Below are 23,141 nucleotides of genomic sequence, written 5' to 3' on the forward strand. Positions count from 1 at the left end.
AGGACAAAGCCGTAGCGGAGAAATTAAATGAATTCTTTGCTTCGGTCTTCACCGAGGAGGATTTGGGGGGGACACCGGTGCCGGAAAGAATATTTGAAGCGGGGGAGTCGGAGAAACTAAACAAATTCTCTGTAACCTTGGAGGATGTAATGGGTCAGTTCAGCAAGCTGAAGAGTAGTAAATCACCGGGACCTGATGGTATTCATCCCAGAGTATTAATAGAACTAAAAAATGAACTTGCGGAGCTACTGTTAGAAATATGCAATCTGTCCCTAAAATCGAGTGTAATACCGGAAGACTGGAGGGTAGCCAATGTTACTCCGATTTTTAAGAAAGGTTCCAGAGGAGATCCGGGAAATTATAGACCGGTGAGTCTGACGTCGGTGCCAGGCAAGATGGTGGAGGCTATTATTAAGAATAAAATTGCAGAGCATATACAAAAACATGGACTGATGAGACAAAGTCAGCACGGATTTAGTGAAGGGAAGTCTTGCCTCACCAATCTAATGCATTTTTTTGAGGGGGTAAGCAAACATGTGGACAATGGGGAGCCGGTTGATATTGTATATCTGGATTTTCAGAAGGCGTTTGACAAAGTGCCGCACGAAAGACTCCTGAAGAAATTGCAGAGTCATGGAATCGGAGGTAGGGTATTATTATGGATTAAGAACTGGTTGAAAGATAGGAAGCAGAGAGTAGGATTGCGTGGCCAGTATTCTCAGTGGAGGAGGGTAGTTAGTGGGGTCCCGCAGGGGTCTGTGCTGGGTCCGTTGCTTTTTAATGTATTTATAAATGACCTAGAGATGGGAATAACTAGTGAGGTAATTAAATTCGCCGATGACACAAAATTATTCAGGGTCGTCAAGTCGCAGGAGGAATGTGAACGATTACAGGAGGACCTTGCGAGACTGGGAGAATGGGCGTGCAAGTGGCAGATGAAGTTCAATATTGACAAGTGCAAAGTGATGCATGTGGGTAAGAGGAACCCGAATTATAGCTACGTCTTGCAAGGTTCCGCGTTAGGAGTTACGGATCAAGAAAGGGATCTGGGTGTCGTCGTCGATGATACGCTGAAACCTTCTGCTCAGTGTGCTGCTGCGGCTAGGAAAGCGAATAGAATGTTGGGTGTTATTAGGAAGGGTATGGAGTCCAGGTGTGCGGATGTTATAATGCCGTTGTATCGCTCCATGGTGCGACCGCACCTGGAGTATTGTGTTCAGTACTGGTCTCCGTATCTCAAAAAAGATATAGTAGAATTGGAAAAGGTACAGCGAAGGGCGACGAAAATGATAGTGGGGATGGGACGACTTTCCTATGAAGAGAGGCTGAGAAGGCTAGGGCTTTTCAGCTTGGAGAAGAGACGGCTGAGGGGAGATATGATAGAAGTGTATAAAATAATGAGTGGAATGGATCGGGTGGATGTGAAGCGACTGTTCACGCTATCCAAAAATACTAGGACTAGAGGGCATGAGTTGAAGCTACAGTGTGGTAAATTTAAAACGAATCGGAGAAAATTTTTCTTCACCCAACGTGTAATTAGACTCTGGAATTCATTGCCGGAGAACGTGGTACGGGCGGTTAGCTTGACGGAGTTTAAAAAGGGGTTAGATAGATTCCTAAAGGACAAGTCCATAGACCGCTATTAAATGGACTTGGAAAAATTCCGCATTTTTAGGTATAACTTGTCTGGAATGTTTTTACGTTTGGGGAGCGTGCCAGGTGCCCTTGACCTGGATTGGCCACTGTTGGTGACAGGATGCTGGGCTAGATGGACCTTTGGTCTTTCCGAGTATGGCACTACTTATGTACTTATGTACTTATGACGTAGACATTTAAATACTTGAGCAAAGTAAAAAGCACAAAAGGACCTTCAGGAGCAGGACAATGGGTAATTCTTTATTGGAAAGACTCGGTAACTATTGGCCTGAATCAGGGGTCTGGCAAAATATAAAATCATAATGAATAAAAACATGTACACAATAAAATATATAACAATCAACTAAAAGGAACATGTACATTTGTACATTCCTTATATATACAAAATATATAGATGCATTCCTAATGTATATATATTATCACATGACATACCTAGTGGTTCCCATAGTAATGTAAAACACATTCACATAATTATATAAAACATAATTTAAAAATAATTAAAAATAAATAAATAATGCTTCATGGTAGCTCATAAAAGAATTCATTTATCTATACAAACAAACAGAGGAAAAGACAAATAAAAGATCACAAAACAAATATAACATGCCACCATGAGATAATGCTGCCTAGATTACCACAACCTTGGTAAAACAATTGCAGATCTGCCACTAACAGGGCTAGGTTAAAAATATAAAAACGCTGTAAATGGATGATATCAATAAACATAGAAATGAACAAACCTTTAGCAAGAAACAGTCTGTAGAATTAGAGGATATGAAATGAAGCTGCTGGGGGGGGGGGGGGGGGGGGGGGCAGGAATTGCAAAGCAACATAAACAAAATATATTTTCATGGAAATGCTTGAAATGCTTTTCCACAGGAGGTGGTGGGGATGAAAACAGTGAAATAATTCAAAATGGCAGGGGAGACACATAGAGAAGTGCTTATCAATCTTTTTCTGACTGTGACTCCATGATCGTGGCTAAATAAAATTGTGGGACCCCCCCCCCCTTCCTCCACAGGTGCAGAATTCTGTAGAATGATGCTTCTACACAGGTCCATTCATACCTGGATAGTTAAATGCATTTGAATATTGGCTGGACATTGTCTAATGGTGATCCTGTGTGTGGTCTCTTTGCAGGTATGCACTGTGACAGCATCTGCCCTGAAGGCCAATGGGGTCCCAACTGCTCATTGTACTGTAACTGCCAAAATGGAGCTTCCTGCTCACCTGATGATGGAATCTGTGAATGTGCACCAGGCTACAGAGGCACCACATGCCAGAGAAGTATGGGCCCTGTCCAAAGTCAATCTGAACCATTCTTCCTCTGAGAATTCTCTTTTCTGTTGGTAGTTTTATACTGTACAAAAGTATTTATATATTCAGGTTAATTTATGAAAATGTTTAGGCTACATCATACCTGCAGATTTCAACAACTAAAGTAAGGGGGGAAAAAGCAGCAAATCAGATCTGATTAAAGAGAGAAATAGTGGGGAAGAGAGAGGAGAAGGGGTATAAGAGGAGGAGGAGGAGAGACTGAAGAAAGGAGGGAAGGCAAAAGGAAATGGAATGGGAGAGGGCTAAGAAAAAGAGAAATGGGGGGGGGGGGGGGAGAGAGAGACTTTAGTGACACAGGGGCAGAATGGATGAGAGAGTGAGAGAATCTCCCAGCTTTTACAGTTACCCCATTCTTTTATTCCTTCCCCTGTGTTCATGCATTCCACTGACCACTCTCACACACTGTCAAGCAAATAATGAAATGATCCCTGTCAGAATCAAAGATGTAACAAGTTGGGTCAAATTTAGTGTGAGGAGAAAAAAAAAACCTCAGCATTAAATCACATTAAATTAAAAACCTTATCTTATTTCTTGAAATGTTTTTATTTTTTATAGTGCACAGATTTAAACCACTCATATCATTAGATCACCATTTCACCACCAACAGCCACTGTTTTTCCATTCTATAAAATAGAAAACTTCAAATGAAAACACTTGATATCTTCTTTACTCACATTTATTTAAAGGCACACCGCTTCAGAGGTTATCATGTCATTGAAACAGAATCATATGAATATCGTCTAAAGTCCAGCTATATTCAAATTTCCTAGATCTTCTTAAAAATAAAGGACTGAGGTTACTAAACTTATAACTTGCCTTTTTTGCATCTTCAGCTCCACCTGTTTCTTCTTGTTGGCAAACCTTTTCAAAATGGCATCTTCAGTTTTAAAGAACCCACAGATTTCATGGTTACATAACCTCAAATGGCCAATTAGAATTTAATGAAGATCTGCCTCTACCGTTTCCTTCTCTTGTATTAAATTTCATATATCTAACTACATCAGCTTTTCATAGCAATAATGCCATTAAATAGTGGTTATTAAAAGATAGAACTTATCCTTCTCAAAACTGCTTTCAAGCTCAAAACCGCAAAGCTAAAAATATTATTTCATTAATGTTCACTTAAACTGCACAGTATATAAATCTAATTGACAATAAATAGCATATAAAATTCATCTATATTCAAAAGGGCTGTTAGATTTCTTGACAAGATTTAGGGGGCCTTTTACTAAAGATTAGCGCATGTTATCTGCAGCAAGTCCCATAGGAATAAAATGGATCCTGTGGCAGATAAATTGCACTAACCTTTAGTAAAAGACCCTCTTAGATAACTTAATTTATGTTTTACTTTTTTTGAATCTTTTACTGCATGTACTTCTGTTCACTTGGCATACCCTAACAAATGGTGCCTCCATTTTTAACACATTAAAAAAAACCTAAGGGACCCTTTTACTACAATCCGGAACTACCACCGGCCCAACGCGGATGCTGGCAGCACCCCCAGTGCACAGCATTTCCAACACTAGTGGAAATATTGGAAAAATATTTCCACAGGGGGGTTACACAGCGGTAATCGGTAAGTGCTTCCTCTGAAATGGCCACATGGCAAGTGCAAACTTACCACATGCCAATTTCTTCTAGACGCTTCTAAGAGCAGAGGAGTAGCCTACTGGTTAGTGCAGTGGACTTTGATCCTGGCAAACTGTGTTCAATTCCCACTGCAGCTCCTTGTGACTCTGGGCAAATCACTTAACCCTCCATTGCCCCTGGTACAAAATAAGTACCTGAATATATGTAAGCCACTTTGAATGTAGTTGCAAAAACCTCAAGCAGTATATCAAGTCCCTTTCCCCTTTCTTTTTTTGGGGCTTTTTACCCGCTACAGTAAAAGGGGCCCTAGAGCACAGCAAAAACGTCCATCACCTCTCATGCAGGGTCCCTTTTACTGCAGCTTGGTAAAAGGGCTCCTAAATGGGAAAGCAAAGCTAAAACACAGATCATCAAAAAAATATTTTGCTTAGACATGCAGAACACAAGTGAGAGCCATGTCATGAAACTGAATGGCAAAACAGATGAAAAATGAAACCTCAAATAACGTGGCCTAGTGGTTAGGGTGGTGGACTTTGGTCCTGGGGAACTGGGTTCAATTCCCACTTCAGGCACAGGCAGCTCCTTGTGACTCTGGGCAAGTCATTTAACCCTCCATTGCCCCATGTAAGCCACATTGAGCCTGCCATGAGTGGGAAAGCGCGGGGTACAAATGTAATTAAAAAAAAGATAAAAAATGAAACCTCAAATCTCCACAGGGGGCCCCAAGGCACTTTAAACCAACCCCCAACTGGAGTCTAATCCTGTGACTGGTTTCAGTGAACACCAGAAAAAAGAGTAGGAGAAAAAAAACCTAACCCCACCTCCCCCCAGTGTCTCCTACTTTGTTTTTTTGGAGTTTTTTTTCTCCTACTCTTTTTTCTGGTGTTCACTGAAACCAGTCATTAGGGGATTGGTTTAAAGTATCTTGGGGCCTCCCATGGACATTTGACGGTTTCATTTTTTAATCTGTTTTACCGTTTGGTTTCATGACATGGCTCTCACTTGTGTTCTGCATGTCTAAGCAAAGTATTATTTTTGATGGCCTCCATTAAAAAAAAAATGCTCTCTCAGTCACATGATCCCAAGCAGTCAATTACAATGTAATAAAAAACTATTACCAGCGTTCCCTTCATTGTAAAAATATGGAAACTTAAGAAACAAACTATTAAAATATCTAAAAAGATTTCACATGACTCCAAATCAACTCAAACTAATTTTCTATATTAAGATTTGATTCTTAATTTTTGACCGTATCAACTTTTGATGAAAATAATGCTACTCAGTATCAGCGTTTAAACCCACTAACATGCTGTCCCACCTGGCGTGATGTCAGAAATGGGAGTGTTCAGCTTTGGTGTGCCTGTATTATTTACTAATCTTCTAATAGTGACCACTTATTTTATTCATATGAAATGCTTGCTAAGTGTGTTAAATGGAAACCACATAGAGGGGCATAATTGAACGTTGCCGGCGAAATAGGTCGCCGGCGATCTATTTTGGTGGCAGCGCAACAGCTGGCCCGAACCGTATTTTCGAAAAAGATGGCCAGCCATCTTTTTTTTCGATAATATGGTTTAGCCCGGCCAAATGCCAGAGTTTGCCGGGTTTGAGTTCGCCGGTTTTGTTGTTCAGCGATAATGGGAAAAACTGCTGGCCATCTCAAACCCAGCGAAATCCAAGGCATTTGGTCATGGGAGGAGCCAGCATTTGTAGTGCACTGGTCCCCCTGACATGCCAGGACACCAACCGGGCACCCTAGGGGGCACTTCTAAAAATGTTCAAAATATACACAAATAGCTCCCAGGTGCGTAGCTCCCTTCCCTTGGGTGCTGAGCCCCCCAAACCCACTCCCCACAACTCTACACCATTACCATAGCCCTTATAGGTGAAGGGGGGCACCTACTTGTGGGTACAGTGGGTTTGGAGGGCTCAACACTTAGCACCACAAGTGTAATAGGTAGGGGGGGGATGGACCTGGGTCTGCCTGCCTGAAGTGCACTGCACCCATTAAAAACTGCTCCAGGGACTTGCATACTGCTGTCAGAGAGCTAAGTATGACATTTGAGGCTGGCATACAGGCTGGTAAAAAAAGGTTTTTATTTGTATTTTTTTTTAGTGTGGGAGAGGGTTGGTGACCACTGGGGGACTATGGGGAGGTCAACCCCCATTCCCTCCGGTGGTCATCTGGTCAGTTGGGGCACCTTTATGAGGCTTGGTCGTGAAAATAAAAGGACCAAGTAAACCCGGCGAAATACTGATGAACGCCGCTTTTTTTCCCCATTATCCGCAAAAGCCGGCCATCTGGTAGCCACACCCATGCCCGCCCATGTCACGCCTTCACTACGCCGCCGACACGCCCCCTTGAATTTTCACTGGCGCGGCGACGGGAAAGCGGCGATGGTGTCAAAAATGCCACTTTTGATTATACCGATTTCGCTGCTTTTGAGAGATCATCGGCGATCTCCCGATTTACGTCAGAAGATTGCCGGTGATCACTTTCGAAAATAAGCCTGATAGTCACATCAGGGATCACTTGTGGTATATCAAGTGCTGAAATAATAGTAATAATACTTCTCCTAAGATTTACTGAGCGGTTACAACTATCCAGCATGATTCATTTTTAACTTAGAAAATTGCATTCAAACTATAGTAACTTTGGCACACTAATATTAACCTAGTTGCTAAATGTTTTGGTAAATTCCATGCATAAAAGTGAGCCACTCCTCGTATGACACTGCTGTGCTTTCCAATTGCAGTCTGTTCTCCTGGATTCTATGGGCATCGCTGTAGTCAGGCATGTCCACAGTGTGTACATAGCAATGGCCCCTGCCACCATGTGTCCGGGCAGTGCGACTGTCTACCAGGATTCACTGGAGCACTCTGCAATGAAGGTAAGAAGTAAAGGGTCCCTTTAACAGATGGACCACATATGTTCATTTCTGTACTTGAGTATGGTTTTTCCAATTTATGGCTGGACTTCCAATTAATGGAGCTGAGGGTGATCCCTGAGGTGGGTATAAAACAGCATTTTTGGTCTGTGCCTCAATATTTCACAGTCTCCTCCACATTTTCTCCCTATGTAAATAAGACATAATTAAAGGATCTCTGGTGGCAGGGGTGATCCATACGAGTAGGCAGACATGGAAAACCTTCTCAGAGATGAAGTCAGAATTTGCACTATCTGACACCTAATTTTACCAATGTCTTCAGATTAGCTCCATGGTAAAAAAGAAATCCAAAGATAGGTTACACGCCTGGTTCCTGGCCCAAACTCCAGAACTTATTGATTTTAATCTGAAGCTTCAGCACATTGGTCACGCTGGTTCTCACATTTACAAGTACCTTCTTAGCAACTCCCGCACTAAATGTACTGGTTTACGTAGATGCTGGGAGGAAGACATACAACAACCTATGTCTGATAAGCAGTGGGAACAGCTTTGGAAGTCCCTTTTCCGGTGTGCTAACTCTTCTAATACTATAATGTCTATGTATTTCTTTATGCATAGATCTCTTTGGACGCCATATAAGTTGCATGTTATCAATTCCTCTAACTAGTATATGTTGGTCTTGCCAGTCTCAAGTGGGTACTATAAAGCATCTTACCTTTGATTGTGTGTGCCTTCGTAAGTATTGGCTGGAAATCTGGTCACAGCTGGTAGACATTTTTCACCTTCCTGGCTCACTCACTTATCAATTTGTGATTCTCAGGGATCAGTATTACAAGAGTCTGCTGACTCCTAGTGAAGGGGCTCTTGTTAGCACCATGGTTTCTTTAGCATTGAAGGTAATCTCCCATTGGAAGTCTTTACATCAGGCTACCTACCAGGAATGGTGGAACTTAGTGCTCCAAATTTACAAATTTGAATCACACCTTGCAAAGAAATCTTCTCGTTTTGCTTCATATAGGGAAAAATGGCTACCACTTGTCTCTTATTTTGATATGGTACAAAGATAAGTACTAAATTTGATGTGTTTTTTTGGCATATGCATGCTTTATACTTTGATTTGTATCCTCCAGCCCCCCTCCCCTTTCCCTCTTCTTTTCCTCTTTCCTCCCTCTCTCTTGCTTTCACTTAATTTGATTCTGGATGTAGATTGCTACTTCTTACATGTGAGCTCCGGTATTGCCTTACTTTGTAAAATGTTACTTGTTGTTATGTTGTGAGCTCTTGATTGTACCTGTATCAAAAATCAATAAAAGAAATTAAACTTAGAAAGTCAGAAATGAGCAATTGATGACATATGAAACATAAAGGCATTCTAATGACAGTCTCATGGGGAAGGTCGGGTGGGTGGGGAGGGGGGAGGGGAGAAACAGGGAGGGGTAGATTGGTGATCAGAGAGGGTGACAATGCAGTATAATTTTATGGATTATAATGTGATAGGAAACCCAGATCTTTAAGTCCTGTCTGGTGGGTGCCAAAATATTTCATCATTTTAACTTCAAAGCTTTTACATTCCTAGAGGGTTTTGAAATTTCCGTTTAGTATTCTCACCATAAAATCATTAGTGCAGAGCTCTGGTCTGGCAAAATGCTGTCCTACAGAGGTGTCATCCTGGTTAGCTCTATAGTTTCTGATGTGGTGTCTGTGTGGATTCAATCTTGTCTTAAGCATTTGGCCTGTTTCTCCAACCTAGCATCCTTTTTTGCATTGAATAACATACACTACATTTGAATAAGAGCATGTGTAGGATCCCGTATGCTGAATGTTTTTCCAGTGTGAGCGACTCTGGGGTCCTGTAATACGAGTTGGCACTGTTTGCAACTTGATATCTTGCAGGGACATGTGCTATTCTCTTTTTTAGTTTCTACACTAATTTTTGTTTCAGATTTGGTGATGACCCAAAATAATCATTTTACAAATTGTTTCTCCACAGTATGTCCCAGTAAAAGGTTTGGAAAGAATTGTGCTGGAGTTTGTACGTGCACCAACAATGGAACTTGCAATCCGATTGATGGATCTTGTCAGTGTTATCCAGGCTGGATAGGCAGTGATTGTTCTCAAGGTAAGTTCAAAGATAATGTAGCACAGTCAGTTCCATTTGCATTTACTTAAACTGCACACCATTGTAATGCACACATTTTAAAATATTTCTCCTTTTATCTTAGTTACCCACTGAAATTGTTTCATTTAGGGGTCCTTTTACCAAGCTGCGGGGAAAAAAGGACCTGTGCTAGTGGCGGGGGCCAGTTTTCGCGCGCTCCAGGGCCCTTTTTTCCGCAGCAGGTAAAAGCCCCCCTCCCCCCAAAAAATGGCCACATGGTGAGATAACTCTTACTGCATGGTCATGCGGCAGAGAGCCCTTACCGCCACCCATTGATGTGGGGATAAGGGCTCCCTTGCTAACCCGGAGGTAGCAAGCCATTTCTGGAGGGTTTCTTTTTCCCCTGGAAATGTCGTGCACTTGGGGCAGGACTACCATCGACAGCTGCGTTGGGCCAGCGGTAGTCCCGGAAGAGTGAGCACTAAGCCCACGTTGGGCTTACTGCTGCTCTGTAAAAGGGCCCCTTAAAGAGCCTAATCTTCTTTGCTGCTTTTTATGGCACCATGTTTCTAATGCCCAATAACTATTAAATAGAAAGCCTGCTGTTTATTCTTATATATCTTCAGCTGAAATGTAATTTCCACTTTCATTCCGACTTTTCATAATATATTGCCCCTGATTTTGGAATATATAAACTTTTTTCTTTATGACAAAGATATCTTTTCAAACCAGTATGTCAGATCAGTCCTCATTTTATTTTACACTTTTAAAGTGAAGTCACACTTTGTACCTGATTGCCAAAAATAAATAGAAGAGCTACCCTCCATGGGTATCACACAGAAAAACACCAAACAGTAGAGATGACCATAAAGAAGGGGGTCTCACAACAAAAGGTGTCGCCAAATCTCTTTATTCAATCTTTAATTAACTCAACATGAATCGTGTTTCGACCAACAAGGCCTGCATCAGGAGTCTGAAGAACTGCAAAGAAAGAAATGCTGACTGTATCCTATATGTCAAAGAACCCCAGGGGTCCAAAGCATCCAAGTACCACTTCTTCCCCCCTTGAATAATTCAGCGCAGCCACACTTAATTTCTGTTCAGGCTGATACAGCAGGATATTGATTTACTTGAAAGGCTTCATATTGAGTGTGCTGAACAATCAAAGTGAAATAACTTGTTTTACCTCATGCATCTAGTAAGCGAAATATGGCACTATGTTGGACTGACTCGCTGTGAAGACTATTATCTTATTGGCAGTATAAAGATAAGTAAAAACTTATAAAGATTCGATCATGTTGGTTTTTGAAGAAACATTTCATGAAGTGAACATTTTTTGAAAAAAAAAAATAAAATGGAATGAAAAATAGAAATAATATATGAATAATTTAGAAACTGGACCGATGAGGAATGCTGATGTCATTTGACAACTCTGTTATGGTGAAGGTTCTTTGAACAGATCCACCTTTGGATGGTCTATTAAATTAAATTAGCTAGTACTGTTGGGAACTATTGTATGTGGATTAGATTGTTTTATCACCTGCAGATTTGAAAAGAATTAAGTAGAGAACCTAAACCGTCAATTCTTATGACATCATAATGGTACAAATTGCTATCCAGTTGATAACATAACAGTTTTGGGGCAATTCTATAAGCTCACACCTAGAGTTACATGCCACTTAAGGCAGTTTCATTCGTAAGTCCTGTAGGCACTGTTCTATAAAGTACAGTAATACATCGGTTTTCATTGACTTCGGTTAACGTCGATTTTTTCCGTGAAAAATTTGTCTCGGATTTCGTCGGCGTGCCCACGTGACCTCGCTGCTAATTTTGCGAAAACAAAGGGCGACCCACGCGTTCTGCTCAGATGAGGAGGAAGAGACAGGGGAGAATGTGCCTTCTTCAGAGATTAAGGTCATCTTCTCCATGTGGAGTAAGGTAAAGAGGTTTGTGGAGAAAAATCACCCAGACAAAGCTGTTGCAGGCCGTGTCTGCAACTTGTTTAATGATAATGTCTTGCCCCATTTTAGGCAAATCTTAAAGAGGCGGCAGAAACAGATCTCTTTGGACAGCTTTCTTGTGCGACATGGGTCCACTGACTCTGAAGCTGGTCCTAGTGCCAAAAGACCAAGAAGGGAAGTGACCCCAGATAGTGCCTTGATACCTAAGGTCCTTATGGAGGAGCATCCCCCTTCCAAACAATAATATCTGCACCTCTCTCTCCCTTCCTCGCCGTCTTCCATATGCCAAGAAGAATCTTCAGAATGGTAAATGCCATGTTAAATGTTCATTTATTCTTTACATTAGTTTTTTATATTCATTTTGTATTAATTTATTATTGTTTTTAGTATTAAACACTATATTTATTCTCTATAAAATGTGTTTTTGGTATGTATTTCGAAGTGTCTAGAACAAATTAATTGGATTTACATTGATTGATATGGAAATAATTGCCTCGGTTTTCGTCGGTATTGGATTTCGCCGATTGGTGCACCAATGAGGGTTTGCGCTTGTACTCTATAACAATTTAGGCATGCCTAAGGGCCGATATGGAACTGTATAGATTGTAGGGTCTAAAATGAGGTGCCAAATTATACAATTACCGCCATTGTTTTTCAGTATTTGGTTTGTATATGTTCAACCAAAGGTGTAGCTAGGTGGGTCACCAGGGGACCTGCCAATCCCCCAAATGGACTTCCAATGGCACTGGCGCCTATTTTTCATGCAATCTGTCGTGTTTAAAATATGGGTGCCGGCTGCAGTCCGCTCTCTGCTTCCTCCATGCCCTCAACATGGCTACAGTTCTGCTTTCAGCCATCCAATGTCATAAGCATTCAGTAGATCCTTCTCAAGCTGAGTGAAACCAGAGTTTCATTTTCCAAGCAAGAAGAGTTTTTGTACTTTTATTGTCCAGATTAGTCAGGCTAGTCAGTATTCAGCCTACAGCAGGCAGTGTTTTTTAAAACGCTGACCGCCGCAGGCAGAAATAGCCCCAGGTATTCAGTGTTGGGCCATGTCCAGGCACCAGCATTGACTATCTGGGCCTAAATGTTTAGGGCTGGCTGTTGAAGCTTATGCTTGTCCTGGCCAGTATTCAGCGAGGAGCTGCATAAGACAGTTTTGTGTGGGCCCCAGTTAAATATAAAATAAAAAAAACTGTACAGAGGCCTGCTGAAACCTCCTCAGGTCCTGATGTCTCTCTCCAATCACATAACCCCTCACCCCAGCCCTCCAACATGCAGGGGAATCCCTGGTGGTCCAGCAGGTGCGGTAGGGGCAGGAACATAGGCCACTCGCTCCTGCCCCTAGCTGTAGCCTTTCCAAAATGACTGCCGTGACCACTTGCGGCACCTTCACGGTACTACCAAAGTACTCCTTTTATTTTTGAAGGTGTGGTCTACAGAATAGTAACACAGTACTCCAAATGAGGTCTCACCAGAAGCTTACACAGAGGCACTATCACCTTCTTCCTGTCAGTCATTCCTTTCCCTATGCTGTCATCTTTTTCACCTGTTTGGCCACCTTTAAATCATCAGATACAATCACCTCCTGGTCCCGCTCCTCTTTTGTGCACAGAAGTACTTCATTCACTATACCGGGGGTGGGCAACCATGGTCTTCGTGGGCCACAACCCAGTCAGGTTTTCAAGATTTCCACAATGAATATGCATAATATTGATTTCCATGTACTGCTTCCATTTACGCAAATAGATCTCCTACATATTCATTGTGGAAATCTTGAAAACTTGACTGAGCTGTGGCCCTCAAGGACTGTGATTGCCCACTTCTGCTCTATATTGTACACCTCCTTTGGGGGAGATTGGCATAGACAATTTACACTCTCCACTGGCATGCAGTAACTTAGTCCAGGCCAGAACTAAGGTTATGAACTAAAAGGGTTCACTTAAACTTCCGGCTTTAAGCAATTGGGACAAAAGTCATATAGCAAGACTACAGGCAGAAGCGGAAAGCAAAAATAGCACCAAATATTTACAGTCACTCATTTGTCCCTTCAGGACTGTTTACTCCTGAGAGACTCCTTTGTACACCTTCCGAGCTAAACCCCAGATGTAATCACCACTATTAGTCTCTTACCTTTGTAAATCCCAGAGATGTCCTATGTGTCCCCTCCTGCTTCTGAGACTGTCGGGTTTTTTTTTAATGTCTCTTTCAACTGCTTCACTCCTTTCTCCTTAGAAACATAGAAACATGACGGCAGATAAAGGCCATATGACCCATCCAGTCTGCCCATCCTCTGTAACCCCTAATTCTTCCTGTTCCTAATCGATCCCACATGCTTATCCCACGCCTTTTTAAATTCTGGAACAGTCCTTGACTTCACCACCTCCACTGGGAGGCTATTCCACGCCTCCACCACCTTTTCTGTGAAATAACACTTCCTCAGGTTGCTCCTAAGACTATTCCCTCTTAACTTTGTCATATGCCCCCTCATTCCAGAGCTCTCCTTCATTTGAAAAAGGCTCTCTTCCTGTACATAAATGCCCTTGAGATATTTAAACGTTCCTATCATGTCTCCTCTCTCCCTCCTCTCTTCCAGCTTCTGAGACCGTTGTTTTTTTTTTAAATGTCTCTTTCAACTGCTTCACTCCTTTCTCCTTTTCCTCAGAAGTAGCATGGGCTGGTTCCCTGTTCCAGCTTACACTTCCAAGTTTTTTGTCTGTATACCAACATTCTTTTCAAATTCTTTTATAGTCTTCCTTATCAATACCTTGCATCTAACTTGCCAGTGCTTATGTGGCTTTCAGTTTTCTTCATTCAGATCCTTTTTCCATTTTTGAAAGATGTTCTTTTGGCTCTAATAGCCTCTTTTATCTTACCCTTTAACCATGCCAGTTGTCATTTGCCCCTCTTTCCACTTTTTTAATGCGTGGAACACATGTGGTCTGGGCTTTTAAGATGGTATTTTAAAAAAATGTTAATGCCTGATTTAAGCTTTTCCATCATATTGGTTTCAGTTTTGTTTTTTATGCTTTCCTGTCTGTCTTCTGCTAATTCTTCTTCAAACAGCTGCTATCCATTTGTCTTTTCTCCTCTCTCCTGCCTTTTTCTGTTCTCTCACTACACCTACCTTTGACATATTGATATTTCCTTTTTAGCTCTTTCCTCTTTTTCTTTACTGTCTTTCTGTTCACCCAAATGTTACTCTCTTTGTCATCCTTCTCCTTTTTTACTTTTCACTATCTGTCATATTCCATCTCCTTCTCTCACCCACTAGTTCTCCCATTCCCCATCTCATTCCTTCCACCAGCCTTCCATTCCCTTTCATCTTTAATCATCTTTCCATTACCATATTTCTATCCCCTGAAATTACTATCCTTCTAAAATTCATTTCCTTGCCGCCATCCCCTCCTTTGGCCTCTCCCAAATAGTTCCACCTTTTCCAGCATCATCCTCCCTCTACTCTTCTAGCCGAACACCTGCTCCCTCTTTCTGCCCTTCCAACCCTTGTAGCCTGACATCTCCCTGTTCCTTCTCTCTTCCCTCCTGTCTCCATCCTCCATAGTCCAGCATGTCTCCCTCTCTCTTCCCTCCCTCCAGTTGTCCAGCATCTCTCCCTAACTCTCTTCTGTCCCTAGATCTCCCTCTTTCTCCCTTCCCCTTCTTGTGCATCTCTCTCTTCCTTCCACCCCCATGTCCAACCTCTTTTCCCTCCTCCCTCTCTCCCATTGTCCACATCTCTCTCTTTCTCTCTCCACCTTCTATGCACCCCAAGTCCAGCATCTCTTTTTCTTCCTCCCACTCCCCATGTAGCCTCCTTCCCACCTCCATGTCCAACATCTCTCCCTGCCTTCCTTCTACCTCCTCCACCCCCATGTACAATATTTCTCCTTCTCTAACCCCTTTACTCCCTGTGCAGCATCTCTCCCTCCATCTCCTCCAACAATTAACCCCCTCTCTTCCCTCCTCCACGTGCAGCACCTCTGACTTTCCCTCCATTTCACAGATACAGCAAAGGAAAAATCCAGAAGGATGCTGGAGTGTATAAGAAGTTAAATACTTAGCAGGAAAAAAGAAGTGATGATGCCTTTGAGGGGCATTTTAGGTATATGACGTCCAAGTCCAATTGTAGCCATTTTGTTGAAAACATCTAAAATTCTCATCCTGAACATAACAATTTTCAAACTAGAAAAATGTCTATTCTTTTGTTTTGAAAATCACAATTTTCCAGACATTTTTGTGCTCAGTATGTATTTTGTTAGGTACCATTGAAACAAAATAAAGCCCTAGAGAAAAATGCACAAAAACAAGCCATAGGGATGGCTGTGTGACACCATTCCTAGTAAACTGGCTACACAGACATCCCAGCAGAGCAGAGGGGAAACCTAGTGGTCAGTGCAATGGACTTAAGATGGGATTTGTACCTGAGTCCTTTTATGCTAACACCCTTATTTTGTATTGTGATCCCTCCATGAATACCACTACAAAAGCCCCCAGGTCTATAGGTACAGTTGGTATTTTGTGGATTTTGGAAGGCTCATGATTTCCACTACAAGTATACTAGCTAGAGTGACTGACCAGTAGCCTACTCCTGGGACCAGCTTGCTGTCCTAATAGAATATCTGAAGCTATCACAGAGCCTAGTATGTACTATGAGTGTCACATCTTTTTTTTTTGGGGGGGGGGGGTGCAAGGGGGGTCAGTGACCACTGGGGGATTAAGGGAGGGTCATGCCTTAATCCCTCCAGTGGTCAGCTGGTCAGTTAGGGCACCTTTTTGTAACTTAATTGTGATTGAAACAAGTCTAGATAAAAACATCCCAAATTCTGTACCTGCCTAAATCCCTCTCAAGAACATACCCCCAATACGCCCCCTTGCAATTTAGACAAACTGGAGAAAACCGTCTCAAACCTGAGTTTTGGCAATTGCAACTTGGATGTTTTCCTGTGAAAAACATCCATCTGCTGCCTTTGTATATGTCTCTGGTGTACTGTCTGCAGTCCTGGAGATCCCACATCCAGCATAATATAAATTGGAAGGGGTCAGTCCAGATAGTGGCTACTAAAATGGTTATAGATTATTGCCATAAAGCATATAGGGACAGACTTAAAGATCTAATATGTACAATTTTTAAAGAAAGGAGGATATAGAAGAGATAGGGGAGATATAATAGAAAACTTTAAATATCTCGGACATATAAATGTACAAGAGGGAGGCATTTTTCAGTGGAAAGACATATCTATCATAAGGGGTCACAGAATGAGTGTGAAAGGCTGTAGATGCAGCAGTAACCTAAGGAAAGATTTCTTTACAGAAAGGGAGGTACTGTAGATGCATAGAACAGCCTCCCTGTAGAGATGGTGGACATGAGAAAAGTGTCAGAATTTGAGAAAGCAAGGGGCAAGCACAGAGGATCTCTGGGAATGAGAAATGGATTGTACAGATGAGCAGTTGAAGAAGACCAGTGAGGCTCTGTGGCTTTTATCATCATGTTCTGTTTCTCTGGAAGCCTGTTCTGCAGCTTTATTTCTCTTTCTCTTTGGCTCAGCAATTTCCTGTGTACCCTTGTGCCTCCAGTTCGATCAGAACTGGTTTCCATTAGGCTATAGAGCCATAAACTTCACTGAAACTACAATCAGAGCTTTGTGTAGCTATTAGCTGAAATAAGAAACACAGATGAAGACGATCTCTGTACAGGGGGATATGCTGAGAATGACTATTTACAGACGCTGAAAGAGAAGGAATCCCAGTCAGTATGCAACAACAACACCTAGTACCTGGAAGCAGGGTACCTGCTACTTGGTCCCCAGTTGAGGACTATCAGTGGTATGACTGGGCTAATTGAGTTGGAAGAAGATCTAAAATAGGAGGAAAAGCCCAGTAGTTGCAAACAAAGGCTCTTGATGCTGTACCCCAATAGAGGCTGGTTCCGATTAAAGTAGAAATCTAAGTGAGCAGAAGGAAACTGCTGGGTCAACTAAAAAGAAAGCATTGTCAACAAAATGAATAGAGTCACTATTTTGGGGCTACACTTAGTGACCATTACAGAGGATGTTTATTTAGTTTGTGCAAAAGCCTTCAGTTCCTATGAGAAATAAAGGCTTCATTCATTTCTTTATGACCCAGTGGCCTTTGATCTAGCCTTCTGACCTCTTTTTCTCTGTGCGACCTGACATTCCATACTGCCTGACTTATGGCCTTCCTTCAAAGGAAAACAAGAGATCTTCCTTCCAGGCTACATCGCAGCAGGGAGACGGGATTTAAAAGAATGGTCATCAGATTTTTACCTCATTTCATGGAACAAATCTTAGATGATATTATTGTCTTCCCTTTCCTAGGCCTCTGAGCATACAGTTATGAGGTATAAGCATTACATTGTTTGTGTGATTAATTAGTCACAATTAATAATGTATGAAAATTTTCTCCATCATTTCTACCACTTGTAGTGGTATCGCTAGACAAAAGTATTTTAGGGAGGCAATGGCAAGGCCAATAGATATTGGTGGGGCAGGGGAGGGCAAACAAAGTGACATATCTGTAGATCATGCCAGCACATATCAGCCTTCCCCTCCCCCACATTTAAATTACATATAAAATATACAGTCTCTTATGCATAAAGAAACTTCCAACCAGTTTCAGCCACCCAGTAAAGCTACAGTTAAAATTATTTGACAGTATCATTCAGTGAATTCTTTTACATGAGAGTGAAGCCTAGAGCCTATAAAGGAAATTGTGTATGTTCCGACCTGGACATCCCAAATCCAGCCTAGAAGCCCTATGATTTTTTAAGTCATGTTATGTGATCATATTTTATGTACTTGGAGTACATCTATTTTGTATAATCTGCATTGGGCTGGGAGCTGATTCTTAGAAAGCACAATATAAATCCTAAATTAAATTCTGTTTTATGTATTTAAAAACATTTTTATGTTACAAATCTACAATCCTTAACAATTTACTATAACATAAGACATAATACAAACAAGACAAAACAAGTAAAACAGGATAATAAAAACAAGAAAAAAAGATAACTAGTTACTACAATGAATACTGAAAGCAATCTGAACAGTTCATCCTCCTTATAAAAAAATCTGCTTAACTTATCAACTTCCAAAATCTCAACAAATTATCCTCAAGATGTAACTCAAGAGGCAACGCATTCCATAATTTAGGCATCATTTATGAGACTTATGCGCAGTTCGTTATCCCCATGTATCCAGGATTCTACATTTGCAGGTGCAACATCTACTCCAAGCCATGATAAATTATTTGAAATTTCTTGCATCCAGTGGTTGGATATTGGAGGTTGTAATTTTGGGCAGGTTTTCAACCCTAACTTTGCCATCCTGGGATATCAAAATTTTAGGTGGTGGGTGAGCAGGACAATTATCCAAGAGCAGTATTGCATTACCTTTCAGATGCCTAGCCTGCAAATGTTTTCGAATAGAAGGAACAAAGTTGTTATGGAACCAGGCCTGGAAAATTTCAGCTGTCACCCACGAATTTCTAGAATTGTTATACAAAAAAAGGTAATGATTTCATGTTAATATGATGGAAACAATGAGGCTTTTGGTACTTCCTAATGCAAAGAGGTGTAAGTTTGTGGCTGCCTGTTGCATTGACATTGAACAAGATGGTTAGTCTATCTTTGGTTTGTTTAAATCCTTCTTTTTTGTGGTTATCCTTCTTCAATGCTAGTGTTTTATCTGGCAGCATTTTATAGAATATTCTGGTCTCATCAGCATTGTAGACCTGTACTTCTCTGTAATTTCCAGCCTCAATAACTTTTTTCAGTTTTTGTGGGTAGGAATGGCAGCTTACTCATCTGAATATCTTTTTTCACCTGCAGTTGCTCTTTGAGATATCCCATGCCTTTGCTGCCATCTCTATAGCCAACCATCATTTGCTTTGAATTGACTGGATTCACTGTTAAGATCTCTGTCAAATTTCTCTGTGTATGTGCATATCGTGTCCTTGAGATTGGAATGCCCTTTTGCTGTTGCTGCATGAACCATGTGAACAGGGCTGAATCCAAGTTCACATCTTGTGCTAACTTTGCGCGTTTTCACTTGAGACCACATTCTTCGTTGATTTTGTGCAGGTAGTCAGTGGTCTTTGGTTGATTTTTCAACTATCCATCTGTGTCACCCTTATCAATGCACTGTATTGCTCTTAGTTTCTCTTTCAATGTATATGATTTGTGCCACTGTTGATGGACCTATTGAGTTGATACTGAATGATAATTCTTATGTATTTATGTGACTGTCTCTTCATCTCTGGCATCACTTCAGATTTCATTTCAAGACCATCATCATTTCTCAGTGCAGGAAAGGAATTTTGGCATTTGGCAGAGTGGGTGTCTGCATCACAGATTTTGATCTACTGGAGCCCGCTGTTTGTGGGAGTGGGAGAAAAATGCCAAGATGAGGCCAGATCGAAGGCAGGTGTAAATGTGTGTGCCTAAAAGTGGCATCCTGTGCATACAACTTAGTGAGTTGGGCGTGTTGCTTGGCAGCATGCCCATGGTCTTTCTTTGTGAACACCCCCTTTGCAGTTACACACAAGAATACTTAGGCGCCAAGCTACAGAATAGTGCCTAAGTGCACTTATGTGTATACCTTCCATTTCACCTCCATTTTGGTGCCTGTTATTGTAGCATGGAAGTTATATGCCAAGTTGGCACTTAATGATTGAAGTACTGTATAGAATGAGGGGCTGCATATATAAAGACCTGCTGTGTAAAATATTCGCATATTTACAGAATAGCATATAGGCAGATTTTTGACACTTATGCATATATGTGCACACATATGCAGTATATGCGATTATTATAAACATTTGCATGTGTAATTGGAATGTAAATGTTAGTGCCTATTTTATAAAATTAACCTCTTAATGCTGGAACCCATCATAACTAATCCTGAGATCTTAATGACCTCTGATGTACATAAATCCAAGATGCCAAATATGATGGCTCCCTAAAATATAAACACTGAAATATTATCACCAAAACTTTAAAATCACTTAATAGGAAGGCAATGAAGATCAAATAAAATAGGTATAAGGTGTGTTCTGCAATAATTGAAGATGCTGTAATGCAGTTCCTGACAATCCTCTGTACACCACATTTTCATAGACTATTGGGCTCATTTTCAAAAGAGAAAAACGTCCAAAAAAGTGGCATAAATCTTCATTTGGACATTTTTCTCACAAAAATGTCCAAATAGGTATTTTCAAAACCAATTTTTAGATATTTTTCTATGAAGTCTGTCAGAAGTGCGTTCAAATCACAAGGAGGACATCAGGGGCGTGTTAAGTGTGAGGTTTGGGTGTTCCTAACACTTAAGACATTTTTCAGCCATAATGGAACAGAACAAAACTGTCCAAAACTAAAACTAAGACATTTTGAGCTAATCCTGTTTTTTTATAATGAATAAGGCATAAAAAGGTGCCCTAAATGACCAGATGACCACTGGAGGGAATCAGGGGTGACTTCTCTTTACTCCTCCAGTGGCCATTAGCTCCCTCCCACCTCCCAAAAATGTGATTAAAAACAGTACTTGCCAGCCTCTATGCCACCCTCAGATGTTATACTCAGGTCCATTAGAACAGCATGCCGGTCCCTGGAATAGTGGTGAGTTCAGTGCACTGCAGACAGGTGGACCCAGGCCCATAATTCTCCCTATCTGTTACACTTTTGGAGGAAACTGTGAGCCCTCCAAAACGCACCAGAAACCCACTGTTCCCACATATAGGTGCACCCTTCACCCATAAGGGCTATGGTAGTGGTGTACAGTTGGGGGTACTGGGTTTTGGGGGGGCTCAGCAGACAAGATAAAGGAGCAATGGTGAGATGTGTACCTGGGAGCATTTTATGAAGTCCACTGCAGTGCCCCCTAGGGTGTTCTATTGCTTTCCTGGAAAGTCTGGGGGACCAGTCTACTAAAAATGCTGGCTCCTCCTATATCCCAATGGCTTGATTTTGTGCATTTTGCATTTGGAAGTTTTTTGTTTGAAAATGGACCAAAAAACAAAATGTCCAAATCACAAAACCTTGTTGAAAACAGTATTAAAAGATAGACATTTTTTCATTTTTGAAAATGAACTTCTTTCCTATTCAGATTTTGGACGTTTTATGCAAAACGTCTTAAGTCGGACTTAGACGTCATATCAAAAATGCTTCTCCACCTTTCTCATCACCAATGCATGAGTTAGTCACCGTGGAGGGGCATAATCGAACGCGAACACCTATCTCCATGGGCGTCTTTGTCCGAAAACGGGTACGTGAAGAGGCGGGACAGACCGTATTTTCAAAAAAATGGACGTTTTTCAGCTGGGCGTTTGTTTTTTTTTTTTTGCGATAATGGAAACTAAAAACGCCCAGCTCAAAAACGTCCTAATCCGAGCCATTTGGTCGTGGGACGGGCCACGATTCGTAGTACACTCGCCCCCCCTGACATGCTAGGACACCAACTGGGCACCCTAGAGGTCAGTGCGGTGGACTTCAGACAACGCTCCCACATGCATAGCTCCCTTACCACAGGTGCTGAGCCCCCAACCCCCCTCCCCCAAAACCCACAAATGTACAACACTACCATAGCTCTTAGGGGTGAAGGGGGCACCTATGTGTGGGTACAGTGGGTTTTGGAGGCCTCCCATTTACCAGTACAAGTGTTACAGGTAGGGGGGGATGGGCCTGGGTCCGCCTGGCTGAAGTGCACTATGGTACCCACTAAAAGTGCTCCAGGGACCTACATACATGCAGGCCTCTAGGACTTGTTGCTGCTATATAACATTGGCACACCAGTTGACACCTGAAGACTAATCTCTCCGAAAACGTCCTTTATTGGAATAAGCACGCTTACTCACAGTTAACTGCAGATCAGAGGTTGTGCCCCACTGGCAATGAGTCTCCCTGGTACTGAGATGAGCAGTAGGTCAGAGCTGGCAGAATGCTGTACAATGCCCTCTTTCAGCCACATTCAAGGGAAGAACTAAGTTCTGTAACGTGGCTAACACATGAAAGGGATCTAAAACTGGCTTACAAAAATGGCCACTACCTCATGGACTACCGGAAACAAAACAGGGCACATTCTGACCCAGTAAGTAGGGGGAAAAGCACCATAGGAGTAGAGCCTACCAACTACCAACATCGTGAGCATTTGCCACAAGCTACTGGAATCACGGAGCCCTATACCCTACACCCACCACAATGCATTGCTGATGTGACTCTGCAGTGCACATAACAGAAAAGGTGTCACACTCACCCGAGAGCCACATCAGAACCAGGGAAAGGCTGTCACAGGCTAGAACACATTCTGCTGTCATGGAGGTGGGTACGGCATTTGAGGCTGGTATAGAGGCTGGAAAAAAAGTTTGTAAAGTGGGTTTTTTTGGTGGGAGGGGGTTAGTGACCACTGGGGGAGTCCGGGGAGGTCATCCCCGATTCCCTCCAGTGGTCATCTGGTCAGTTGGGGCACTTTTTTGGGACCTGTTCGTGAAAAAAAAGGGTCCAAAAAAAGTGACCCAAAATCGTGGTAAAAATGCCTTTTTTTTTTATTATCAGCTAAAGACGCCCATCTCTCCTCGGCTGATAACCACGCCCCAGTTCCG

The 23,141-nt window shown here is 41.8% G+C and overlaps 1 protein-coding gene across 3 annotated transcripts in view; it reads left to right on the forward strand.

Moving 5' to 3' along the window:
* Window positions 1–23,141, forward strand: part of MEGF10 (multiple EGF like domains 10) — a 252,707-nt gene that overhangs the window by 196,922 nt on the left and 32,644 nt on the right. For all 3 annotated transcript variants that reach the window (XM_030193579.1, XM_030193577.1, XM_030193578.1), the window contains 3 exons: window positions 2,797–2,943; window positions 7,341–7,475; window positions 9,463–9,591. In XM_030193579.1, coding sequence (XP_030049439.1) covers window positions 2,797–2,943; window positions 7,341–7,475; window positions 9,463–9,591 — 411 coding nt within the window. The remainder of the gene's footprint in view (window positions 1–2,796; window positions 2,944–7,340; window positions 7,476–9,462; window positions 9,592–23,141) is intronic.

This window comes from Microcaecilia unicolor, chromosome 2 (genome assembly GCF_901765095.1).
Source record: "Microcaecilia unicolor chromosome 2, aMicUni1.1, whole genome shotgun sequence".
Lineage (NCBI taxonomy): Eukaryota > Metazoa > Chordata > Amphibia > Gymnophiona > Siphonopidae > Microcaecilia > Microcaecilia unicolor.